Source organism: Anopheles maculipalpis, chromosome 3RL, assembly GCF_943734695.1.
Source record: "Anopheles maculipalpis chromosome 3RL, idAnoMacuDA_375_x, whole genome shotgun sequence".
NCBI lineage: Eukaryota > Metazoa > Arthropoda > Insecta > Diptera > Culicidae > Anopheles > Anopheles maculipalpis.
The window spans coordinates 6035087-6060401 of NC_064872.1; the positions used below are offsets into that span (position 1 = coordinate 6035087).

Consider the following 25315-nt stretch of genomic DNA (forward strand, 5'->3'; position numbering starts at 1 on the left):
AGTTTATTCTCGATGTATTACGATTCTGTTATCATCATTCGAACCGTAGTTATTGATTGCTTTGCACTTGACCTTTTTTAAAAAGAACCTCCAATTTCTGGTGTATAAAGCAACAGCAAACCATCATCATGCCCTTTCGCACGATATTTAGGCGCAAGGAAAAAAGGGCAAAGCGTCCTGTCTTAGACGGGCGTTATTCATTCATTCAACTTTTGCAACTCTCGATGGAAAAACAGACCCACACACAGCGTGCCCGAAATATGAACATCGCAATTGATGATTTATTTTTGGATTGTGTTATGAAAACAGCGAGCAAAAACAAACAAATGGGAGAAGCAAAAAAAAAAAAGCATAAAATGCCAATCACGAAACACGAAGTACCCACCGAGTTTTGGGCGGATGTTCCACAGACGTCGTAGAATCGAGAGGCCTAGGGTTTGAACTTGTCGGTGAAAGATGAGACAAAGGCGAGAAGAGAACTGTAGGTCAAGTTTTCCTGTTTAAAGAGTTTCACGACAAACTTACTTGCTTTACTGCAACCTTTTCGATGTAAATTGAGCCGCCTAGTGTGAAGACAAACTACACGAAAAAGTGTGACGTAAAACTGGGTAAACATTGTGCAAAAATTTTGTTTGCCGGATGGTGAAAGTTATCTTCAGCAAGCATGTAGTTTTAGTCTGTTTCGTGAGTTATCATTTTGATACGGCGTACATGACGCCGTGTGGTGTGAAGCGTATCATGCCGAACGTGCAAGTTATCTGTCACTTTTAGCGATGAGGAACTTAGGGACTGTAATGGGGAAGATAAAGAGTCATGTCGGGAGTTTCAAGTGATGAGATATTTATGGGGGTTTTGATTAATTTTACAAGAACACATTCATAACAACGGTCTCAGATGATACTGCAATGGCAACACATAACATCGGAAGTACTATATACTGTGAAAAAAACCCTCTCTAATGAGATAATCTTGTATTTATATAATACTTTGTAGGAAATAATTTTATCTGACATCTGCATTGGACTTACTTTTGGTGCCCTACTTGCCAGTAAAAAATACCGCCTGGATAAAACTGGTCCACGCTTTTCACGTCAAATTCAGTCCAAATAAAATGAAGCTTAACTTAAATAATGCATCCGAGGATGAGTTGTAACGAAAACAATTCACCTATTGCCAACCACAAGATAAACTCGACAAAAAGAGAAGATTTTGCACATATCATCATAAGGCACGGTGGACCGTCTTATGGACTGTTATCTGGCGGGTGGGACACACTGATGAGTGAAGGAGTACACGTTAAATTACACACTACACGTCGCTTGTAGTTCAGTGTAACGAGTGCGTCACCACCATACCACGGGCTCAGTTGTGTGTGGTATTTGTGGTGCAGTAAAGTTGGAACAAAGAAACCTTAAACTGGGCAAGACGTGCATGTTGCTGAGGCGTCTGTCGTCTGTCCGTCAGTTACCCATCGGTCACATCGGCTGTCAGTGTCGAGGAAGGCGAAGCAGAGTGTGCAATTCTAATGCGATATGATGTACACGTGAGCAATACACAATTGATAAGACTGTAGTACTGTTGGGTCCGGCGGATAGGAATAGAAGTAGGAGATAATGGTGTATTTGAGATGATTTTTGACTAATGAATAAGCATGAAAATTCTTTCGATATTTCAAATGTTACGAAATCTTTTAGCAATCGCCACTGAAGGTCGAATGAAAAAAACTGTCGTACGGGATTGAATTTCTGGGGAAAGGTTTATCATCTAATCACCAATTCAAAAAGACAGCTTTACAGAGTAGAGTAACATTATGTTCAATGTTAAACAAATGCAAAACTCTTGCAAGAAAACCCGAGGGTACTGGCAAAAGAAGTCTTCTTCGCCATCAAAACATTGGAAACGGAACCATCTTTGAATGTGAAAATAAAAGTGGTCCAACCGGTTCTCGGCTATTATGCTGCTGGGCTGGGATTGTTGCCTCAAGTTAGAATTAATTTAGATAAGGCTGGCTCTCGCTGGCTCGTGGAATGGAATGCGTCAATGCAAGCGCAGTGTTTCTCCCCACCATTGTCGCGATAAATGCATACGAAAAATTGACGTGCGTGACTGTTATTTTATTTTTAAGGACGTATTGCCATCATCTTGCAGTGTCTTCAGATTACAGACATGTCGGTGAGTCTCGTGATTTTACATTTCCACAGTTACAATGGTCATTGGCATTTTCGATTACGATCGTAAACCGACCTGCGTTGTTATGTGTTATGATGTTTGTGATGAGTCAGCTTTCTTTACAGCGAACCGTAACTGTATGAGCTGTTGTGGTTTTTATTTCACTGATAAGATAGACTCTCGATGCATTGCAGGGGTTTCGCTTTACCCACTCACCGTAGAGAATTTCACTGATAAAGTATTTGAAATTATTTGTAGCTTTTTTGCTCTTCGATGAATAATAATTCCTTCTTTGCGTAAAAATATTATACAGTTCGTAGCATAATAAGATAATAAGAAAAATTTAGTTGTAAATGTTTAATAATGGTATATACAGGAACTAGAAGTTTCAGGGATGCAGTTTTACAATATTGCTTGAAACGAAACAGCAAAAATAATTTAATTCCTAGGGTGAAATTAGAAATTGTTCTACAAATAATAAGTCCTTGCTACTATGCATTAAAAATGCATCACGAAGAATACGCTGTCGTATCGAAATGCACCATATGTCGTGCAATGCTACGATAGGAATCATGTGTACCGCAAAGCCCTCCCCCCAGTAGTCCAGTATACGGAATGATACGGTCACGTGAGGCCAATTTGCATGCTCAATTTCAATGTCCCGGCGTAGTACAGGCCACGTCCAAAGACCTCAAACGAAAGGTCAACTGTCAGGGAGAAAGCTCTAGAGGAAGAGAGCTTGATAGGCCTTTTTTGAATAATAAAGGAACCGAAGTTGTAGTTTTCAATGTCAAAAAGTTCTGATGTTGTCCTGAGAAAATGAAAAAAAGACCCGGTTGGGTGAATTATTACCGTATCTAATTTTTTGATGCACGAAAACGGGGTAGACCACCTGACATTACCGTGTTGCGGGCTATAAACTAGTTGCGCATGCACCTGTTCTATGCTGTGTGCTTAGGTTTAGGCTTTCGGGTGATTATAGTTGACCTTCTGGGGTTTCTTTTATCACTAGTTCGTGTCGAAGGCCGCATAAAACGAAGGTTCGTTGTGTTCGTTGTGGGCGAGATTAGTCAAGACTATGAATAAAGAAACGAAGGTGTTAAGAAATTCTTTTATAAGATGTAGGAGGTGTATTATTGACAGGGTGAGATGAGAATGAACTTCTTAACGGCAGTAATTACCTGTTCAAAATTAATAGCAAATGATTTACGAATAAGGCAGGCACGTTGCGTAGGGTTTGCCAATTACTAAATGCTACATTGTGCAGGATGAGTAAATGTCAAGAATTTGTCAGGAATCCTGGAGGAGAGATTCTTACAGGGCTTCAAGAAAAGAATTTAATGTGTCATCCTTGCCCGACATTCCTAGTTTTTCTGGGATGGAAGCTGTGATTTATGCGATGACCCACTTTAATCTCTCGAGAACTATACATTTTCGTGTTAAAGTTTATGATATGTTTTGCCCAATTTTTTGTAACGAAACTCTTGTCCTCGACCCAGTTTATCTCTGGAGCACGTAAAACAATCGCCTGACCCACAGTTAAGAGGAAACCGGGAACACATAGTCATGAACTATGCGTGCTCTCGCTCTCCATTCAATGACCTTCCACACTACCCGGTCGAGCTACTTTTGCTGAACTTCTAGATATCCCGCTGGATCAGTGCCAGTTGCTGGGATGGAATTGTGTAGCAGAGAAAATGGATCAAGGATCATAGGTTTTGTTCCGGACCGTTCGCGGGTAATTTAATTTTTCAAGTATGGAAAATTATTTCACTTTGTGTAGCGTTTGGAGGAGTAACCTTTTCTTTCCATCGTGGCGCTTTTCCCGGCGCTTTTGGTGTCTCCAAAACGTGACCGGTGTCGTCCCGATGCGCGTTTACACATTTTATGCAAATTGAGCATTAACCTAGTTTTATGGTGTGATTTGGTAAACAAAAAAAAAAAGGCAGACTTTGCCTACGGACGCGACGGACACAATTTTCCCTTGCTGTCCGGACTGTCATCCGGACGATGGGGAAATGCATTTGTTTTCCGTATGCATAGAAAGCACGCACATGTAAATTGCATATTGTCACGGTGCAGTTTGTGATGGTGGACGTTCAACATGCAATCGGGTCGCACAACTGTCCACACCCGCCCAATGTATGGGCGCCCATAGCCACGTCCAGACAGAGTTATGTGTCCAAAACAGCGTGTGCACAGAATGTTATTCTGTTGCAATAATGAATAATAATTCACATTCAATTTTAACCAAGCAAGTTGCGATTCTGTCGGAGGAAAATTGGAATAAATTTAAATGAGCGTCAAGCAAATGAGAGAAGCCTACGCCTAATGAGATGCAACAGTCGTCGTACTTTGGCAGCTCTCCTTAGCGAAAGTCATAAAACTTTTGCTTCTTGATGGAATTATGTCCCTTTCAAAGGCACAGCATGTTTGGTGGAGGTTCATGAAGCGCATTGTATAACTTTCCGACCAGTGGTAGTGCAGCTGAAGGTCGTATCGGAAGATTCTAGAACGTCGGCGAACTCTTCCCGCAGGTAATCTCCCAGCGGGAATTGATTTTTTTCTCTCAATAATTTATGGCTCAACACTTAATGCCAAGGGACGAAGCATTAAAGGGTTCAGATGAGAGCAGTACTGAAGAAGGAATGTGGTGGTGGTTTCGTATCAACTTCGTTACCGATTCCGGATTCCGGTGTCGGCGTGTCTGGAAAGGATTAGGGTATACAAAAAGGGCGATACAGTAGCATACATGCTCATGTCTAAAAATAAAATTCTATCTTGGAAGAGTTGTCATTTTTAAGGTATCTTTGGGGCTGTAGATTCCTACGGGAAATAAGCCTCAAAAAGTGTGCTCTATAGGAGTTAAATAAAATTATTTCCACTGTAGGAATATCGTAATGAATTTATAATAAACTGATAGCTTTTATCGTTTTGCCATAAACCGGATATTGCGATTGGATCGCGTGATGCGAACTTTTAAGCTACGCTTCTGCCTATTTCAAAGATGCCTCAACTGATCTGTAACGGAGTGGCGCAGGCAATTTCAAAATAGTTGAAATTGCTCTCCATCGTTATGCTCCAGATATTGCAGCACCTCAATACTTCGTAGCCACCTTGCCCGCCATCGTTTATCGCGTACGGTATGGATGCTTCTCGAACAAAATTCCGTACTGTTATCATTATTCATTATTTCTGCACTTGCTCGCGCTTGATTAGAATCTTATTTGCTTATCTCTCTTCCCAATAATTTCCTCTCGTGATATGATCTGATATGATCTTTCAACTTTAAAAAATCGTTGATCACTTAACGCACTACCGGTAAACTATGCAACACTGCATTGCGCCTCTGGTCAAGGTTGTTTGGGTAGAGTTGCTTCGAGAACATGATGGAATAGTATCTCTTGTTCGTTCGTTTGTATTCAAACCACACACACACACACACACAGCTCACGGGAGAGCAAGGTGAGGCTGTTTGTAGTGCGTTTGTAACACCAAATTGCGCAATGGAGTGGGTATGTAACCTTCTCCATAAATTAGCAAACGGTTGGAATTGTAGTTTTCACTCAACACCTTACCTCGTGGATGGTGATGGCCAGTTCAGCAACTATTACTTTACTCTTAACCTGATGTGAAATGTTAGGAAGTTCTATTACACAAAACAAGTTGTCGTAAGTAAAAGAATCTCTTTCTCAATGTTTGGGAAGAACCTCGCATAACACTGACGTGACCTTACATGGAACATGACGCGCTGGGTAAGGCAATCGTGCAGGCAGCTGGGTCTACTGCAGGCATGAGAGTAAGGCTCACCAGCTCGGCAAAGGGAAGGCAATCCACTTCCATGGTATGCCGAGTAGAAAAACAACAACAACCGGTATGATCTTTAACGTTATGATTAAGCCAACCACGGTATCGATGACTTAACGCTTTACGGAACGCGGAATAACGTCAACCATCTCGTCACTACACGTACCCCGATAATCAGCCGCGAGGCTCTTGTGCGTGACTCGTCATTGTTAATGAGAAACGTAACTATGGAGGAGACGAATTTTGCAACTTTTGCTTCGGTTTGTTTGTGGATTGTATTAAATTTTAACTACGCTTTGACCGGGAATCATGTTGAGTTCGAAAACTTCCGTTACTTTTAAGTATTTTTAAAGTTGGTAGATAAAAGCTGATCCGCAGAGATCAGCTTCTGAAGTCTTTCAAAGAATTTTTGGGGGTACGGTGGTGGTAGGCGACAGCGGAGCCGATCTGCTCACGTCAGGACCGGGAGGGATTAAATTCTAACCGGACCGTTTCCCCGTAGTGAGAACTAAACAAGTCTAGTATGTATGTATGTTTAAAAGTCGTAGAAAATAAAATGCTCTTTACGACATACCCAACGGTATGTGTCTTCCATTTGACTTTGAAATAGCCTGATGTCCAGGTTGTTGCAACGCCAATTTCAACTCCTTACCGATGATGATCATTTACGCATGTGCGCAAAATCGTAACGTAAACAACCATAATAAAACGACACACCTGCTCTCTCACATCGAGCGTAATAAAACTGCATTTGTTTAGCCATTTTACCGGTCTACCAAAGTGACTTTCGTTCGTACAGTTTGGCGTGTCGGAAAAGTGAATCTGATCGTAATGAGCCACGTTTTATCTTCACCTTAAAACACGTGCCCAAACAAACCGGCTACACAAGTAGTCATAGAAGTGATACGGCACAGCGAGAGATCTGGTACTTCCTTATGATACTTTGTTTTCGCCGTGTGTTGTTGTGTATACTTCAGGATGATGTTTTTACGGCAGTTGAGCGATCTTTTAGTACCGAAGATGTTGCTAATGTTTTTCAATAATAAATGCACCTGCCAATCCATGAACAGAAAGGTAGCGAATGGATTGTTTGTTCGCAACCAGGTTTTAAATTACTCAATGTAACCTTTCACTGTTGTGCCACGCGTCACAAACGTGTAACATACCATCTGGCAAATGACAGTCTGCTTTGTAGAGATTTTGACAACAACAAAAATACCAAAAATTAATTTTATGGCAAAGAAGAGCATCAGAGGGTCAGCGCCAACCGTCAAGAGACGCAACAGATTGGTGTATTTTTACCTTCTCACCCAAACAATCGTTACAGAGTTTTTTTGTGTTTGCAGATTTAAAAATAATCTTGAAGACATGCGAGCATGTGCGAGAATGAGGATCGGATCGTGTGTGAGATGTACGATTGTACGAAAAACAATGGAATTGCATGAGAGAATCATGCCGTGTTGCAAAGCTTTGCTTTCAACGAGGATCAGTATTAAGTTGAAAATTATTTCTTTGATCTTTCGCTTGTGGGAATTCGTTGGATCTTCATATACTTAGGATACAAATATCTCATGAGAAAGAATATCGGTATTAAAATTTCGCGACACCATTATTGCTCTGAGGTCCACTGCAAGCCTCTCACCACAATTTGTACCGATCTCGTGATCTAATAAATAATTCCCAGCTCGAACAAGGAAGCGTAATTGTGTGTTGTAAAGCAGCCAGCAGAACCATTCCCTCCGACATTGTCGTCCTGTCTGGCGGTTGAGAACTCCCAAACGCATCTGATTCGGGTAAAGTCCCGACCAATTGACTTTCACGACGTTGACGTTAATTCAATTAGACGCATACGTATCCGATCGCCGCTGTCAGAGGCTTCATGGCCACAAGAATGTGCCCTCATTTGAAGTGTGTATAACTATACCCGCAGCATTAGTGGATCGTTTACAGAGTAACCTCTCTGATTATGTCAGGTTGTGTTCAATGGTATTGCTGTATGTCGGCATAAGACACAAATATTTAAGTACTTCAGTTTACTGATGAGCTTTTGCGAAACATTTGTAATCAAGAAGCAAGCCTCAGATTGTGCAGTGAGTATTAGAATTTCAGGATTCATTCTAGACCACGGTTCTCACCCTTTTCTATATTGTTTGCTGTGTGACTAGACGACTACGAATCAAGCACCACCGGGCAGTGCGACTCAGTTTCCATGGAGAGTTAATTGAGTTTGATGCTAATCATCCATCGGCGAGTCGGACGCAACACCCCTCCGTGACTGCCGGTAACGCTCACTAGGAGACCGACAGGTCGAGATGGGGTGATGGGAAAAGTATCGTGACTTGAGTCATCATCTGTGTAGTCTCCCTCGGCAAACCCCCGGAGCTGGAGGAGGAGATGTGATTGAATTATGAATTGTGGGAAGCGGTAGATACATTTTATTAGCTGCTGCTCTACTAGATGAGACTAGTCGATGAGAGGCAAAGAACCTGGATTGTGCATGTGCTGGTATAGGAAGTTTCCATTTTCAGCCACGCAGTTGATTGGCAGGCAACTGCTGTTTACTTATGCACTTGGAAGCGGAAGATGGATTACGATTAGATTTAGAGGTAAAAAGAGATATAAATATAGACGCAAACGACCTCGGACTTTATTTATTTACTCTTCACTGATTATTGCACCGGAATTGGTTCGAAATGTACGCGAACAGTCCCAATTATTGCGCTACTCTTCCGATCTAAGCTTCTTAGGATGTTGTATGCATGTGTGCGGGATTATTAAATCGCAAAATTATATTTCGACGTAACGATGCGACTGTACCAGCTAGCGGAGCTAGTTTGGATGTTGCCAATGACCGTCCAAGACGCCTCTCTATTCCGTGTTCATTATTTTTGGCAAAATATTCGTAACGACATTGGCAAAAAGGGCAAACGAACGACGAAGACTGATTGAGGTTTTCTTGTCGGACGACGATCACGACGACGCAGGAAAAACCTCCTGCCATGATTTTTGCAAATCGCGTCATTGCATTAGAAAATGAAAATAAATGGTGGCCTGTAAGGTCTACAAGTAGATAGAGGCAGATGACGCGAACTGCAACGACGTACCTGAAGGTAACAGGAAGGAAAAGGTCATTAAAACGGTTTCGGTTGGTGCTTGAACTTGAATCATTAATCTTGCGAAACGTCACCGAATGTGTCGAGAACTGTGTCACCGACTTAAGTGTACAACTTCATTAATATGCATTTCACGTATTGCAGTTAACTAAAACAAAACATTTTCTCTTTAATTTTCTTCTTGCAGACACATTCCCAAATGATTGGTGGAGATGATGCTGGCAATCAGTGTGTGTGGTATGGTATTTGCAACGTCGACTCACTGAACCGAGCGCAGTACTGTCCGTACAACGGGACGGCCAAACCGATCGACACGAAGGCGAAGGATCTGTTGCAGATGTGGTGTAAACATCTGCTGGTTGAGGATGCCACCGGTAACATAAACACGTGCTGTGATGCGGCACAGGTGAGTGTAGTCGTTGTTGTTAACTTAACCTAAGCTAGAATGAAATCTAAAGCCGGATACAAAATTGCTTCCTCGATCACGATCGTAGAATATGTAATAGGAAAGTTGGACGTTGTGATGTGGGAGTTGAAAAAGCTTTGTAACTGTCACAACCTATGCGTAGAATTTGCGTCGTATTTGTCCCTTCCGAAAGAGATCAGTGATCTCATCCACATGCAAGACGTGTTCGCGCTTCACATCTAGCTATGAAGTAAGAGCGCCTAGTGGACGGTCTCGTTTGACCTTGACAGTGACGAAACGACCCAGCTCTCTGTTCGTTCCTTCCATCGGCTCAGAATTGCGTATTTCCGCATCTCGCACCTACCCGAGCGTGTCGATTTTCGTCGATGCGTAGCATAATGTTGCCATAATACCCATCTTTTGTGTGTATCTGTCAGCTCGCTGACATCGTTTCATTAGTGAGCGATAATCTCTGCGCATTCCTGGCCCGTTTGACTTCTTCGACGATTTGTTTTGGTAGTTCTCGACGAAGCGCTCTGGGACTCTACAGACACATTAAAGATTCTAAGCACGTTTCGTAATTTCGCAAACACAGTAACACACGAATTATCTGCCGATCGTGTCATCCAAACGGACGCCAACAATAGTGAAAACCATTGTCATTGGCAAAGGGAAGTGCATCGCACTATCTAAAAGTAGCGTAGCTCGTGTAACGAGTATGTGAATCTTGAAGTAACACCGGTCTAGGCTGGTGACGCCGCCTCGGGTAGATAAATAGCCGGTCTGCCGGTGTGGTTCTAGTGGCATTAGGTTTTAAGGTCATCCGGGTACGATGCACCCATCCGGACATGGCATCAGCAGCAAATCAGTGAGATATTTGCAGGTTTAGCGTGGAGGAGGGCACCGACACGCATCAAGGTTGTGACGGGCCGGTTGCCTACGACCTGACCCAGAGAATCACCCACAGAACCGGTCTGCAGCAAGTAATGGCTGCATGGCACATTGGTTTGCTTTACATTTTATGCGTACGAAGGTCACAGCTTTACAAGATAAAGATCTCCTACTACAACGCTGATATGTTGGAGGATCTCCATAGGGCTTCACTGTGGACCTTTGTGGATGAAAAATAAACATTAACATTTCTACTCCAAATATCGAACGCTACGTTTATCCAAGCTCTTTTTCCCTTATGGTGTGGTGTTCTTTTGGGGCTCATAAACTATTTTTACAGACATCCATTAGAAGTCTGGCCGTATATTGCGCTGACGCACTGATGGATGGATGTTGAAAGTTGGTGCGTCCTTGGTGGGACATCAAGCGCGCTAGAATTGATTATCTGCCTTGAAAGATCGATTAGCGTCCTCGAAATTGATTTAATTTTTAAGGCGAGTTGTTGTTTTATGGTTTTCTAGACAATTTTATTATACATCGAAACTGAATGTCAATATATAGTCGACGATTTAACCTGAAAAAAATTGAAGAAACAGAGAGATTTTGGGAATATTGAAAAAGTAATTGAATACGTAAAGAAGACAGTAATGGCAGGATCAAGACATTTCAAGACTTTATAGCCAAAGGAGGAGAATTTCATTTTGATATACCTGTTTGCTAATATTGCATTTATCCTTCCTTCTTTCCTTTTCCCCTAGGTGGAAGTACTAAACAAAAATGTGGCCCTTGCGGCCAACTTTCTCGCCCGTTGCCCATCCTGCATGGCCAATCTGGTGCGGCACATGTGCGACTTCACCTGCAGCCCGCAGCAATCTAGCTTCATGAAGGTGGTATCGACAGAAGAGGTCGAACCGAAGGAAACCGATGAAAAGTCCGACCAACCCGGCACAACGGTTGCGCCAACACCCAAAGAGTACATTACCAAAATCGATATCCACATTACACAGCAGTACCTTAATGGAACATTCGAGTCGTGCAATCAGGTTTCGGTCCCCTCGACCGGCCAGCTTGCGCTGGATTTGATGTGCGGTGATTGGGGTGCTTCCCGGTGCAGCCCGACGAAGTGGTTCCACTATATGGGTGACGCGGAGAACAATCTGTACGTACCTTTCCAGATCGATTACGTGGCGCACAGCTCGTCTAATGAAACCATCGATGGCTATCTGCCGTGGAATCCACGTATCGTTCCATGCAATGAAAAGCTGGATGTAAGTAGCTAGAGATGTGAAGGATCTTTCGCAAACGATTTCGTTACTAACTACATGTATATGTTTTTTTGTGCTTTCTCTTTGTAGGCAAATACACCGGCCTGTTCGTGTGTCGATTGTGAAGCATCCTGTCCAAAACCGCCGCCACCTCCCAGTCCCACGCAACCCTTCGTCATCTACGGTATGGACGGATATGCGGTCGTCATGTTCGTCGTGTTTGTCGTGTGCAGCGGACTATTTTTGATCGGTGCCTGTTTCTGCCATTCGAGCACTGGTGCCAGCAGTGGAAGTGGCAGTGGAGCAAGTAAGTTTTCGGCCAATGGGCGGGGTGATGCTTATGTCTTTTAATCGTAGTTTTTATATTTATTTTTTCGATAAGAAAATGTAATCGAAAAAAAGCAGATCGCACACCGTATGTGAAACTGCTGGCCACCGAGTGTGTTTTTTGTTTGTGTGTGTAATATTTTCTTCTCGCCTACAGCTGATCACCTCCTTTTATGCTAACTTCTTGCTGATAGGATTGATCATCTATCGAAGCAGTGCAAGCTGAATAACATATGCTGCTTGTCAATTTTTTCAGAGCCTTTTGTTCTTTTTAGTATTTTACCTTCAATTTTAGCATGATTCTCTTGTTCTGCTTTGTAAAATTAAAAGAAAATATTATCGATTTTTCCTGCATTTTTTACACTCTATTATATGAGCTATTGGATGGCTGGTCGCATTGCTTGTGTGAAATATGCAATCTACAGGACACAATCGATTGATCAACGATTTCTTTAAACTGCTTTCAAAAACATGTAAAAAAGGAGGGCATTCATTGCATTGCAAAACTGGATCAAAGATTTAAGGACACTAACAAGGGCTGTATATAAATCGAAACGAATGATCCGCCAATTCCTACGTACTGTTTTCGATTTTCGATGGTCGTAAAATAATGCGTGCATATGGAAATATTTTGCAACGGTAACGCACATATTCATACATGTACCGACTCTGACGATCAATACTTAAATTTGCGCCTCTCCCTCCCGGACTACGAGTTCAAGAGCAACGGTCAGACGAAATCTGTCTGGTCGAATCTATGCTTATGAATAAAACATTCGCGAGATAATCGAATGTGAACGGAAACTCTGTAGAATTGTTCGGTACATTGGCAACGAAACCAACATTCAGTTCTTTAGCGTGAACTTCTCGGGACATTGATTATTATTCTTGGAGGGGTGACATTGGTTGACCTCGATCGGAAGTTCTTGTCGCATGCCGACTGGGCGAGAAGATGAGATTCGAGATAAAGCGCGAATTTGTCATGCTGACTTCCGTTGGTACGTAATCGTCCCTATGATGCGATTCGGTTCGATCGGTCGTGCAATGATGATGAGGATTAATTAATCAAGGAACGTTCTAGTGGCGTTTCTGAGCTGTAGTACATGCTTAATTGGATGTATTGAATAGAAAATAATAAAACCTGGATGCCTTAGCGATGATTTTCTTGGTAAAATAGTCAGTTTTGTTAAAAATGATATAGACAACGTAGTATTGCATTTACAAAGTCTTATTATTTTTTATCCGGCGACAGGCCCTGCCTAGTCGGAGGCTTCTGTCAGCTTCAGGTAACCTTTAACGAATAAATTGTCTAGCTTTACCTATTCGAGTCGGGTTGCGTGTCTAACTATTCAAAGAGTAGTTTCGTTGTACTGCGACAAAAAGGATGCGCCAGGGCTTTTTTTCCTCCTTTGTTCAGCCGCTACCGGCAAACGCACCGCTTAAACCGCCCGTTCCATAGCTAATGACTTTGAGACGAATAAAATGTAGATAACGATTTGTTTGAATCACCCCTTTTTTTGTCGTTCAAAGCACCACCACCGGAATGGAATGTAGTTTTACCATCCAACAGTCGGTTGGGAACAGCCGCAGAACCCAGCAGGAAGGGGTGGATAATTATTGAGGGTTATTTTTATCGCCACTACGATCGGGTTTTTCTAGTAGCAACGTTTTGTATTTCCATCATGAAAAAGGAGTGGAGTTCAGACCATTCTTGCATGAAATTCTTTTCGGCTCATTAGTGTTGCTGATCGAACGAAAGCGTACCACGTCTTTATCCTAAATTGAGGGCTCTTTTTAAGTCTCCCAGAACATGAAAGCACGACAATGCTATAACCAGTGTCGCTTTGAGTTTTCCAAAATAATTTTGATAAAAATAAATATTTAACTCTTAACACTAATTTAAATTTGTAACTAACATCCAAAGGATGGTGGTGAAGCGTGTAGCTCATAAGATGTGATAAGGTTTCCATATACGATCAACATACATCAAAGTTCTGGAGATTGGAAATAACAGGAAAAAACATTAACAATTTGACTGATCGCACCGTGTTTTCGTTTTCTTTTTCTTCCTTTTTTCTTCGGTTATGCTAAAAAAAACAATCAACCAATAAAAACTCAAACCAATACATGTAAACGTGGAATGGCAAATCAACAAAATCAATCAAAACACTTCTTCAAATCTCCAATTCATCAATACTTCATCCAACACGAACACGGAATTCATGCTCAAAAATTTAACAACATTCTATGACTTGAACCAACCGCCAAATATCCCGCCCACGAACAACAACAACACGCATACGCAAACCCAAACTCGGCGCTGGTGGGGTACTACTACTCTCTACTACCGATTGTTAGAACTGTTGGTAAATAGTGGTGACGCGCTACCATCGGATCTGCGGTCCTCGGTGGGCCGCAGATTGGCCGGTGGTCTCTCCTCTAACAGTGGCGATCTGGGCACGGACCGGGAAGATTCACCCCTACAGTCGAAGCGATCGAGTAGGTTATTCGTTCTGGTTTGTTGGATACACGTTTAATCGTATGTCACGTCATTGGTTTATCATTTTGTTCATCCCTCATCTGCAAACACGCACATGTTGCACATCTCAAATAATACTCTTTTGTGTGTTTAATGCTTTGAACAAAACCAACTGTGCTTATCCACTCATCATCAGATCATTTCTTGAAACGCAAAACAACTATACATTCGTTTACATGCTGTTCATCCACTCATCGCCGTAACAATTCATCCACACCTTTCGACCTATACTTGTCTCATACTTGTTGTGGCTGGTAAGGCTAACGAAACTGCTTTGTGTGTTATCCTTTCGTAATGGCACCTTCTCCTTTAAAATTCGTAGGATTACTCATTACTTCTTCAACCTCACTGTTAATCATCGTCACTGTTACCCGTTCATTTCCCGTGACTTTTACGACCACTTAAAATGCTCCTCTTCAACGTGACATTGTATGTGTGTATTTTTAATAGTAAATACATTTTTTGGAGCAGAGTACTTCAAAAGCGATTGACAAAAAATTTCACACCAAACATGTACATCTGTCCTGTTGAAGTTGTCTGTCTGTATTTCTCTGCACTGAAACACCTCTCCAATAGCTAATAATTCTATGTGTCCGTACCCATCTGGATGGTTGGAAAAAATGCATGAGCATGTGTATATGTCCAACCATTTTCATGTAATAACATCGCGAAAGCTACTGCTATCAACAGCAAAAACTGATGTGCAATTCCCACTTTGTCTAGGTGCCACTTGGGACGGTGAGCAGGAACTACGACCACATCCGTCCGGTGTAGGTGCAGCCGATGAAGATGACGATGAGTCGGGCTATTTCGAACGGCTCGGCGCGAAAACGGAAACTGCTTTGGAACACTTCTTCACCGCCTGGGGCACAACATGTGCCAAGCATCCGTGGCTTGTGCTGCTTGGAGGTAACTATGTAACATTTGTGTGCATGACTTGTTCAGATAAGTTTACAAGAATGTAGGACTACGCGCAGACCAGTCCAGTCCTAATATGTTTCTGTTCTTACGATTCATATGGATTCATCTTAAATAAATCCCTTCTTTCTCTTCCCTCATTTCTTCACAGGCCTCATCTTCATCGTAGCAATGGGAATGGGCATTAACTTCCTCCGCGTCACAACCAATCCCGTGGAACTATGGGCTTCGCCCCATTCCCGGTCCCGCGTCGAGCGCGAATACTTCGACTCCAACTTTGAACCATTCTACCGCATCGAGCAGATTATCATTAAGGCGGAAAACCTTAGCAATGTGATGCACAACACCTCGAACGGTGTGATCCAGTTCGGGCCTGTCTTTAACCGCCAGTTTCTGCTGGACGTGTTTGATCTGCAGGAACAAATCAAAAAGCTTGAGGCCGTACGTGAGGATGGCAACAATGGAACGGTCGGTTTGAAAGACATTTGCTTCGCACCGCTTAGTTCGAGCAGTGGTCCGAAGGATACGCAAGAATGTGTGGTACAGTCGTTGTGGGGCTACTTCTCTGACGACATGGATAACTTCAACGAAGAGGAAGAGGATGCGCAGGGTTTTGTGATCAATTATCTGGACAAGCTAATACAGTGCTTTGGTAACTATTACAATCCTGGCTGTTTGGCACCGTACGGTGGACCGATCGATCCGGCCATCGCGCTCGGTGGTATCCCTCAGCCGAAATCTCCCGAAGAGAAGGCAAGTTACACGGAAGCGAACGCAGTTATACTGACGTTCTTGGTGCGAAACTACCACGACAAGAACAAGCTCCAGTCGGCACTGGCCTGGGAAACGAAGTACGTGTCGTTCATGAAGAATTGGACAAGGGAAAACATGAGCATTGCCTTCACCTCGGAACGTTCGATCGAGGATGAGTTGGCACGGGAATCACAGTCGGATGTGTCGACCATCCTGGTGTCATACATCATCATGTTCGCCTACATCGCCATCTCGCTCGGTCACGTAAACCAGTGGAAGCGGGCATTGATCGATTCGAAGGTGACGCTCGGTTTGGGAGGAGTTGCCATCGTGCTGGCCTCGGTAGTCGCATCGGTTGGCATTTTCGGATATATTGGCGTTCCGGCAACACTGATTATTGTGGAGGTAATTCCATTCCTGGTGCTGGCAGTTGGTGTCGACAATATCTTCATTCTGGTGCAAACTCACCAGCGTGATACGAAAAAACCAACGGAAACGCATGCCGAACACATTGGACGCATTTTGGGTCGCGTTGGACCATCGATCCTGTTGACATCGGTCAGTGAGAGTTGTTGCTTCTTCCTTGGCGGTTTGTCCGACATGCCGGCAGTGCGTGCGTTCGCACTGTACGCTGGAATGGCGTTGCTGATCGACTTTTTCCTACAAATTACTTGCTTCGTAAGCCTGCTGGCGCTCGATACGATCCGTCAGGCTGACAACCGGCTGGACGTCCTGTGTTTCCTGCGCGGCTCCAAGAAGGACATGCCGGGCAGCATCGGTGAAGGATTGCTGTACAAGTTTTTCAAAAGCATCTACGTACCGTTCGTGATGCGCAAGCCGGTCCGCGTGGCTGTGATGATTGTGTTCTTCGGATGGCTTTGCTCGAGTATTGCTGTCGCACCGCACATCGATATTGGGTTGGACCAGGAGCTTTCCATGCCGGGTGATAGCTTTGTGTTGAAATATTTCCGCTATCTGCAGCAGTACTTGAGCATTGGGCCGCCGGTTTACTTTGTGGTGAAGAACGGGCTGAACTACTCGACGATGCATGATCAGAACTTGATATGTGGCGGACAGTACTGCAATCTGGACAGTCTTTCGACGCAGGTTTATATAGCGAGCAAGCAGCCCCAGTCGAGCTATCTGGCCCGGCCGGCATCTTCGTGGTTGGACGATTATATCGATTGGTCGGCAGCGCCGGGATGCTGCAAACAGTGGACGAATGGTAGCTTCTGTCCACATCAAAGTAAGTAATCGTAGCAATTGTTTCCATATTTATCCATTTTTTAATTGTTCCCATATTGTGTTTTCGAACATGACAGAGAGTGCCTGTGGTATGTGCAACATCACACTGACCCCTCAAAAGCGCCCGGTGGAGGATAGTTTCCGGCAGTATGTTTCCTTCTTCCTGGAGGATAATCCGGACGAAGCGTGCGCCAAAGCGGGTCACGCTGCATACGGCAGTGGTGTAAAGTATCGGCCCGATACACTATCCCCACTGTACAACGATGTCGGAGCATCCTATTTCATGGCTTACCACACGATCCTTAAATCATCCTCCGACTACTATGAGGCGTTACGTTCGGCACGCAAAATTTCCGCCAACATCACAAGCACGATACAGGCAAACCTTCGGCTGCAGGGACGCAGTGAAGCCGACATCCAACAGATTGAAGTGTTCCCGTACTCGGTGTTTTACGTGTTTTACGAACAGTATCTGACGATGTGGCCCGATACGCTCAAGAGCATGGGCATTTCGGTGCTGGCAATCTTCATCGTAACGTTCCTGCTGATGGGCTTCGATATCCATTCGTCACTGGTGGTGGTCATCACGATTACGATGATCGTGATCAACATCGGTGGACTAATGTACCACTGGAACATTTCGCTCAATGCCGTATCGCTGGTGAATCTCGTAATGGCGGTCGGCATTAGTGTTGAGTTCTGCTCCCATCTGGTGCACAGTTTCTCCATGTCGGTGGAGGAAACGCGCGAAAAGCGTGCGGCTGATGCGCTCACCAAGATGGGCAGTTCCGTGTTTTCTGGCATCACGCTGACCAAGTTTGGTGGCATTCTGGTGCTCGGGTTTGCCCACAGCCAAATCTTCCAGGTGTTCTACTTCCGAATGTACCTGGGCATTGTGCTGTACGGTGCCGCTCACGGGCTCGTGTTCCTGCCGGTGCTGCTAAGCTATATCGGTAAGTAGTTTGAGCGTAACGGCTTGCGATGGAAGATGGGTTTTTGTTGTTTTAGATTTTGTTTGTCTTCTACCGGTATACTTAGTTTCGTTGCGCCATAGCTCAGGGACAGTCATTTGCGAAGCTGTTGAGCTACACATTCGTCCTACGCTTACCCATTGTTTTATGCTGTCTTCTAATACCTCACATAAATCCTTCATTTTTTTTTTATAACCGTGCGGGTTTCCGGAAGGATACCAAAAAAGCTAAATTTAGTCCTGTGGACCTATTTTTGCCGACCTTGACCAATGCTTTCACAATTTATTTTCTCAAGATGGACTTTGTACAGGCGAAAAACTCGTTTCGTTTGTACAAAGGATTTACAATCCTGTTGTTTTTCTATCCGTTTTGCGTGTGTGAGTGCTTTTTTCTCGTCCAATTTTGCTGCAAAACATGATATTGCACGATTTTGATTCTAGCTTATGTGCCACAATTACTTCGAATCATTTTCTACTACATCAATTTCAGTTTTCCATTGCCTTTTCATAGCATTCTCTTCACTAAAGTTCAATCAAGAGGTATTTTTTGTTTCAGCAAGCTCTTGTGGCGAGAGTTCTGAAAAGAGTTCCCTGTCGTGATATAAATTACTCGCAGATACGGCCTTATCGTCATGTGTTGATGATTTTTTCTTGAAAAACCCCAGTTTCTAACACACAACCCTTTGTGTCTCGTGAATTGCATAGATTGTTGGAAGCGTAGTGCATGATTCTAAGCTAGATTACAGGCGGTTGGCGTTAAGTTTTGCCAAGCACTGGTTACCAATTTTTAACAGCGCGCGTCATGCTTTTAGACAAACATTTGATGACTTAATGGTAATGCTTAAGTAACAAAAATTGAGGCGTGCTGGTTAAAAAATGGCGTCTTCTGGACATTATTTAACGAAACAACGCGCTAGTATTGATCAGAAAACAGACAGTGTTAGTATCCCCGCGTAATTAGCACAAAGTAAAACTAAAGAGGTACACATATTAATGTTGTTTTGTCCTACAAAAAAAAACCAACCATCCATTGTATAACCGTCATCTGCAACAGCACGTTTAGAAGCCAAAATTTATTAATCCTGAATCGTATTTTTTCTCTTCGTTTTTCTTCTCTTCCTCATCAAATCGAATAATCAAACGACAAAATAAACAAAAAAACTCACTTACTTTAAACTGGGCCAACAAAATAAAAACGCACACGTGCCACATTGCGTGTGTCCGCTCGCTCTGTGTATTTGTGTCCTGCGTTTCTTATATCTCGATTCACCCCTAAACCTCCTATGCACACATATGGGAATTCGAATCTAATTGCGTACATTCGCGCATGTGTGTTCACACAAATACAGGCGCCCCTATCAACAAAGTCAAACTGGCCAATCACCGACGACAAGCGATGCAGGAAACTCAGGAAACGTCCCTCTCGACAACCGTAAGCAAACCCAATCGAACAAGTGTTGTTGTGCACAATCATCCTCATCATCATCAACACCACCGCCACAACCACCAACAGCATCATTCTAGCGCCCGTCTGGTGGACGGCTCTTGCTGCTGCTGTGTGGATAGTATAAGTGGACGTCGCGATGGTCGTGGTTGTTGTTGTTCCTCTGTAGTGACACTACCTTCACCTGCATCCTCATCGAGCACCACCAATCCACCACCAACACCACCCAAATCGTCACCCTTGCACTGCTTCCGCACGATATTTAACCTTAGCACTGGGGGAAGGCATTCACGCTGCCGTAATGGTCGGGATTGCTGCTGCTGCTCAAAGCACACGGCATGGTGTAAATCAAGTAGTTTTAAACTCGTTGCGTCCCCCTCGAGCGTAGGAGGAGAAACCTCGATAGGAGTAGCAGCAGCCATTTCACCACCATCGCATGCATCCTCATCCATCGCCACCAATAACAATGAGTCATCCTTAGAACGGACGACAACGTTCAACAACACTGCTACTAGTACGGCAGAGGAAGCCGCGCTGTGCGGTTGCATCGAACATCGGTGGCAACGTTGGCGCAAAAAGCATCGCATCGCGAACAAACGTGCGAAATTATCCGGTGAAAATACGTACTATTCGAATGTGGAGTACTGCCTAAACGTTACGCTACCGATGAACGATGTTACCGGCACTAATAGCGCATCGGTCGTGGTGCATGATGGTGTTTGTAAAAAGATGTAGTAATATCCTTCCCGCTCTATGCTCTCCCTAACACTGTGCTGGATTGATTTTACGGGCTAGTTCTGCTGCTTCATATATTTGTAAATTATGGCAAAAAGCGATTGCTTTTGATTTAATTTTCTTTTTTGCCTCGGGATTGTGAGTATGAGATTTGTACGATCACATTTTATGTTTTTCTTGACTTTTTTCTGTTGCTCGTTTTTTTTTCCTATTTTTGTATGTTTTTGGGGTTATTGTTTTCTCTTGATGGTGTGGTTTTCCTCTTTAGTTTTGCTTTTTTCTGTTCTTTATTTTTTTCTGGTTGTTCTTAGTTGAATGTGTAGTATGTTTGTCAGATTTTTCATAAATTTTTAATCATCGTACAAATTTTTAAAATTGTGTCACAAAAGACTAATGAGCTTAATCCAATTTTAATACAGTTGGTTTGAACATTACACTGCTACGCTTTAAGTATGTACTGATGATCCATCCCAAGGGTCATATTACTATTTTCACGGATCGATCTGGAGTAGTGTTGCATTGGAGATTTGCGATTCGGTAGATTCGAGGAATCAATTCGACAAGATTCGTATTTCAATGGGATTCGATCCTATTACTCATGTTTTGCAAGATTTTTTTATTAGATGCTGAGCTGTTCCTCTGAGCTGTGGATATGATCCTCTAAAAAGTGTTATGATGCTATTTAAAACTGGCATGCATAACACACCAGAAGTTGAAAGTTAAACCTTTTAATTTTTTGTATGGAAGGACGAATTTGTGCCTATTTCTTCTTTGCATCTTGCTTTTTCGTGCACTAAAACCTTGAGAGGACTGGACCAGTAGCTGCTCCATTAATCGCGATCACTATTCTTCTGTTTAAATATTTTCTTCTGAGGCGCGACCTGTGGCAAATTCACGCAATACTATTAAGACAGTCAGAGATGGTCAACTGAATGTACTAGTATAGTTTAGCTTAGTAAAAGTCAACAGACACTATGCTATAATTTTAAGCAGCACTCTATGTTGTCTATTAAATTACTTGCACAGACGCTTAGTAGTACATTAGTGTCCGTTTTGTTGCGTCTCTTGCCAAGAGCACTATCTGCACACAACAACCCTGCCGAGTTTGATCTACAGTAGCACCATCAACATCCACCTCTCATCACCAACCAAACCGGTGTAGTAAAGCGAAATAACTAATCTCGTTTTTCCCCTCCTACCGTTTGCTGTTTCGTTTCGTTCTTTTCTCTTCTTGCTGGATATCCTTGTGCTCGTACATTCTTCACCTGGCCGTACTCCATCGTACGTGTGCGGGCGTACGTGCGTGCTTGTGTGTGTCTCTTTGTTGTATGGCGCCACAGCTGCACCGGGATGAAAGAATATTTATGTTTGAGCGAATCGAGGCCGATATACACGGTTACTAAGTATTTCTTTATCGTTTGTGTTTCTTCAGTTTTTGTGTTAAATGTGTCTGTGTGTGCGTGTACTAATAGAGTGCCTCACCTATCATCCTTCTTTCCTTCGTGAGAAGCTTTTGTTTCCAGTGTCAATGTTGAATGATACAAAACAGGACCTTTATATCATATTTCTTTGTTTGTGCCATTCAAGTTTATTATCTTTTCTATGTTTTTATTTTCTTTAAATGTTTAGTTTTGCACAATCAGATATGCAAAAAATCCAACAAAAAATGCATTGAAATATTTTATGTTTTTGTGTCATGCCTTAAGTTTGGATTTATGTAATTTTTCTTTTTCTATATATCATGCATTACCCTTTTCAACAATAAAAAAGGGTAACGCGCTTTGTGTGTGTGTCCACGAAATCGGTACCTTGGTTTTCGGATGTCACACCAAAATTGAAGGCTCCCTGTGAAACAACACGGTGATTGGACTTGGAGCGCCTAATTGTGCCTTTTTAGAATTGTTAAGAATCGCAATGTGTTCGAGTGTGTGTGAGAGGGAGGGAGCGTGTAAAGCAAAAGGTTTGTACCTTGTATCGTTAATCATCTCAGCTGCTATGCTGCTGCACACTCTAGCGTCACAATAGTGTCAAGATCAAGTTCTCTAGTGATCATGCTATGCTCTAATCACGTTTCTTAGTGATAAACCCACCAACAAAACTAGAGCCGCCTATAAAAGCACACACTCTGCTAGTGAACAGAACACCGATCGCAGATGGTTTTTTTGGGCGGCGGCACGATCGATTGCAAGACATTGTGTAAATAGATAATTTCATAGCAAGCAACAAACAGGCGAAAGGGAAAATCTTGCAACTTAAGCAAATGGAAGTGAATTTGCAAAATGAATGCCTCGAGGTACAGACAAACGAAATGTACAAATGGTGATAGGTTGAAACAGACAAACAAAAGCTTCTGCTAGGTTTTAGTACAAACTGTATATATTTATATATTTTTTAAGTTTCCTTATTTTCCAATTGGAAGTTTTTTTTAAGTTTTACTAAATGCATTATTAGCTTGGCTTTTGACTCACACACAGATATAAGATTTAAGAGTTCGTACACCAGCTACACTGCTACTTCTATCTTTCCGCTTGATGGTGTTTGTTTGCGCTTGGGTTTAAGGTTTTTTCTTCAATTGTGTTTGTTTTTAGTCTGTTTTTGCCACCCTCATCTTTTCTATATACCTCCCGTTTATCCAATAGATCAACCTCATCTTAGAGCCGCTTTTCTCCTAGCCTTAGTTGTGTACAGTGATCTTTGTGACGTGTTATTTTCTTTCTTCTACACTCTAATACAATTGAAAACCCGATCGAATGATAAATTTATTTGATTTTTACTAACGCTCCTCTTTTATCTATCATTTTCTCGTCGGTATCTGGTCGAATCTCAACAATATAGGCGTGATGCACCGCCGAAGACGCTCCAACAACGATATCTCGAAAAATGGCACACAACAACACCACGCCAGTGCTAATGAGATCGATTCGGAGCCGAATATGGAACAGGATGCAGCGTACTATGACGACCGACAATCTTCCAACCACCACCACCACGACGACGACGACGACGACGACGATGAGCAGGCCAACATTCAGCGAACGGAGCAATCACATTATCCTGTGCTTCGCCAGGAACAAGAAACCCAAAGAAGACGAGGAAGAGGAGGAGGAGGAGGAGGAGGAGGAAACCACCGGCCAACAGCAGGAACAGCAATCGGGGCAGGACCCAGCTACACCGGAGCACGACAGCAACCAACCACAACACTTGAGGTCCACGCCCAGCACGACCTTCCTCCGGGTGAGGATACGGACGAGCTTACCGAGCCTCTTCTGCAGCAAGCATCCCCCAACATCCAGTGCGCCCCGCACGGATCTCTAAAGGAGAATGTTCAAACCTCCCCAAAAACAACAACACCGGCAGCTGCAGCAGCAACACCACCACCAGCATCAAAGCTTTCCCCATCTTCGTCCATCTCATCTTCCTCGCTGTCTTCGAAAACGTCCAAAGCGTCTAAAACGTCCTCCAAGCGGCACCGGTTGCGCAAGAGCCGCTCGAAGGATGCACAAACGGAAATCGAGCACCCGAAAGCGCCGCTAGTGGTGGCAGAAGATTCAGAAGATTTAGACGGCGAGGATGAGGAGGAGGAGGAGCATACGCAGAGAGGGTCACTTGAAACATCCAACAGTAACAGTGATGCGATTTTTGACAATGAAGATCGAAGGACGGTCAAATCCGCCTCGTCTTCGTCGTCTCGTTCCACGATGGTACCGCGGGGACGATAATCAGGAATGGAAAGTGTAGGGCTTTAGTGTGATGACAAATCATTGCAGAAGATATAGGCTTTGTGTGTGTGTGCGTTTAAGGGAAGCAGTTTAGTATTAAGAGGGCGTAAAATTCGATCGCAAAGCGAAAGGATTAGGTAGGCAGTTAGTGCAGTATGTTCTTAGGTCATAGAACAAACACATGTCCATATGCTTTATCACAATGCGCCGTGGACACTAGATTGTTGTTATCTCAAGCCACGTGTATCGTTTCAAACGTATGGACAGTTTTGTTTCATGAGCACGGAATAAGAAACCTGCAAAGAAGAGTAAAAAAATGGATGGAAAAATGTTCTTATTTCATCTTCCGGTACTCTCAACTCTATGAGATGTGGGTAGCGTGAGGATAATATAAAACGAAATCGCATAAATCTGGACATAAAAGAGGTTGAAGAACTATATTGCAGACCAAAAGAAAAGGCCTTCTCCTCCTAGCGCCAGAGTTGAATTCAAAATCAAAATCTTTTTCCCAACTAACAAAACACAACCACTGTTGGTGCAGTCCGCTTGCTGTGGTCAGTCATTCGTGACGTTTCCTAGCTAGGAGTTACACTAACACTAAATGCAGATATTTTTCTATATTTGTGCAAACTAGCCAAACAGCAACAACAACGAAACACGGTGAGGATGAAAAAAAAAAACCAGAATATCAGGATAATCACCTTAAGCAGAAGTAAGTGAGGTTTGCATTGAACCGATTTGTATAATATATTTGTGTGTGCGTGTCCAGATGAATATTCCTATTGTGCAACTATGGCACCTCTTTTCCTCCGTAGTAAGGAGATACACACGAGGGACCGTAAGATACAAGTTAATTAAATTTTGTTGTGGTGCGTGCAGAAGTACAGATTCCAACTCACACACACACAATTTAAATAAGAATAATCCGCTATACCAACACACTATCGAAAGTAAGAGACAGCAAAAATAGGCGGCCTGTGGATGCGCAATAGATGTGAAGTGGTGCGAAGATTT

General features: G+C 43.0%; 3 protein-coding genes across 5 annotated transcripts in view; 2 read left to right on the top strand and 1 right to left on the bottom strand.

The window, feature by feature from the left end:
* LOC126564508 (serine/threonine-protein kinase grp) overlaps nucleotides 1-24091 on the bottom strand; it is a 191235-nt gene extending 167144 nt beyond the window's left edge. The window contains exon 1 of the mRNA XM_050221573.1: nucleotides 23958-24091. Within this exon, the coding sequence (XP_050077530.1) occupies nucleotides 23958-23991 (34 nt within the window). The 5' untranslated portion in view covers nucleotides 23992-24091. The remainder of the gene's footprint in view (nucleotides 1-23957) is intronic.
* Nucleotides 1-24301, top strand: part of LOC126563784 (NPC intracellular cholesterol transporter 1) — a 32764-nt gene extending 8463 nt beyond the window's left edge. The window contains exons 2-11 of one of the 3 annotated variants that reach the window (XM_050220517.1): nucleotides 9277-9495; nucleotides 11145-11654; nucleotides 11742-11958; nucleotides 14337-14477; nucleotides 15241-15426; nucleotides 15587-17434; nucleotides 17511-18386; nucleotides 19753-19835; nucleotides 21923-21977; nucleotides 23418-24301. In XM_050220517.1, the coding sequence (XP_050076474.1) occupies nucleotides 9277-9495; nucleotides 11145-11654; nucleotides 11742-11958; nucleotides 14337-14477; nucleotides 15241-15426; nucleotides 15587-17434; nucleotides 17511-18386; nucleotides 19753-19835; nucleotides 21923-21977; nucleotides 23418-24301 (5019 nt within the window). The remainder of the gene's footprint in view (nucleotides 1-9276; nucleotides 9496-11144; nucleotides 11655-11741; nucleotides 11959-14336; nucleotides 14478-15240; nucleotides 15427-15586; nucleotides 17435-17510; nucleotides 18387-19752; nucleotides 19836-21922; nucleotides 21978-23417) is intronic. The other 2 variants (XM_050220519.1, XM_050220518.1) reach the window with 2 other exon arrangements.
* LOC126564888 (protein phosphatase 1B) overlaps nucleotides 1-25315 on the top strand; it is a 205229-nt gene that overhangs the window by 72437 nt on the left and 107477 nt on the right. The gene's annotated exons all lie outside the window — the stretch shown is intronic.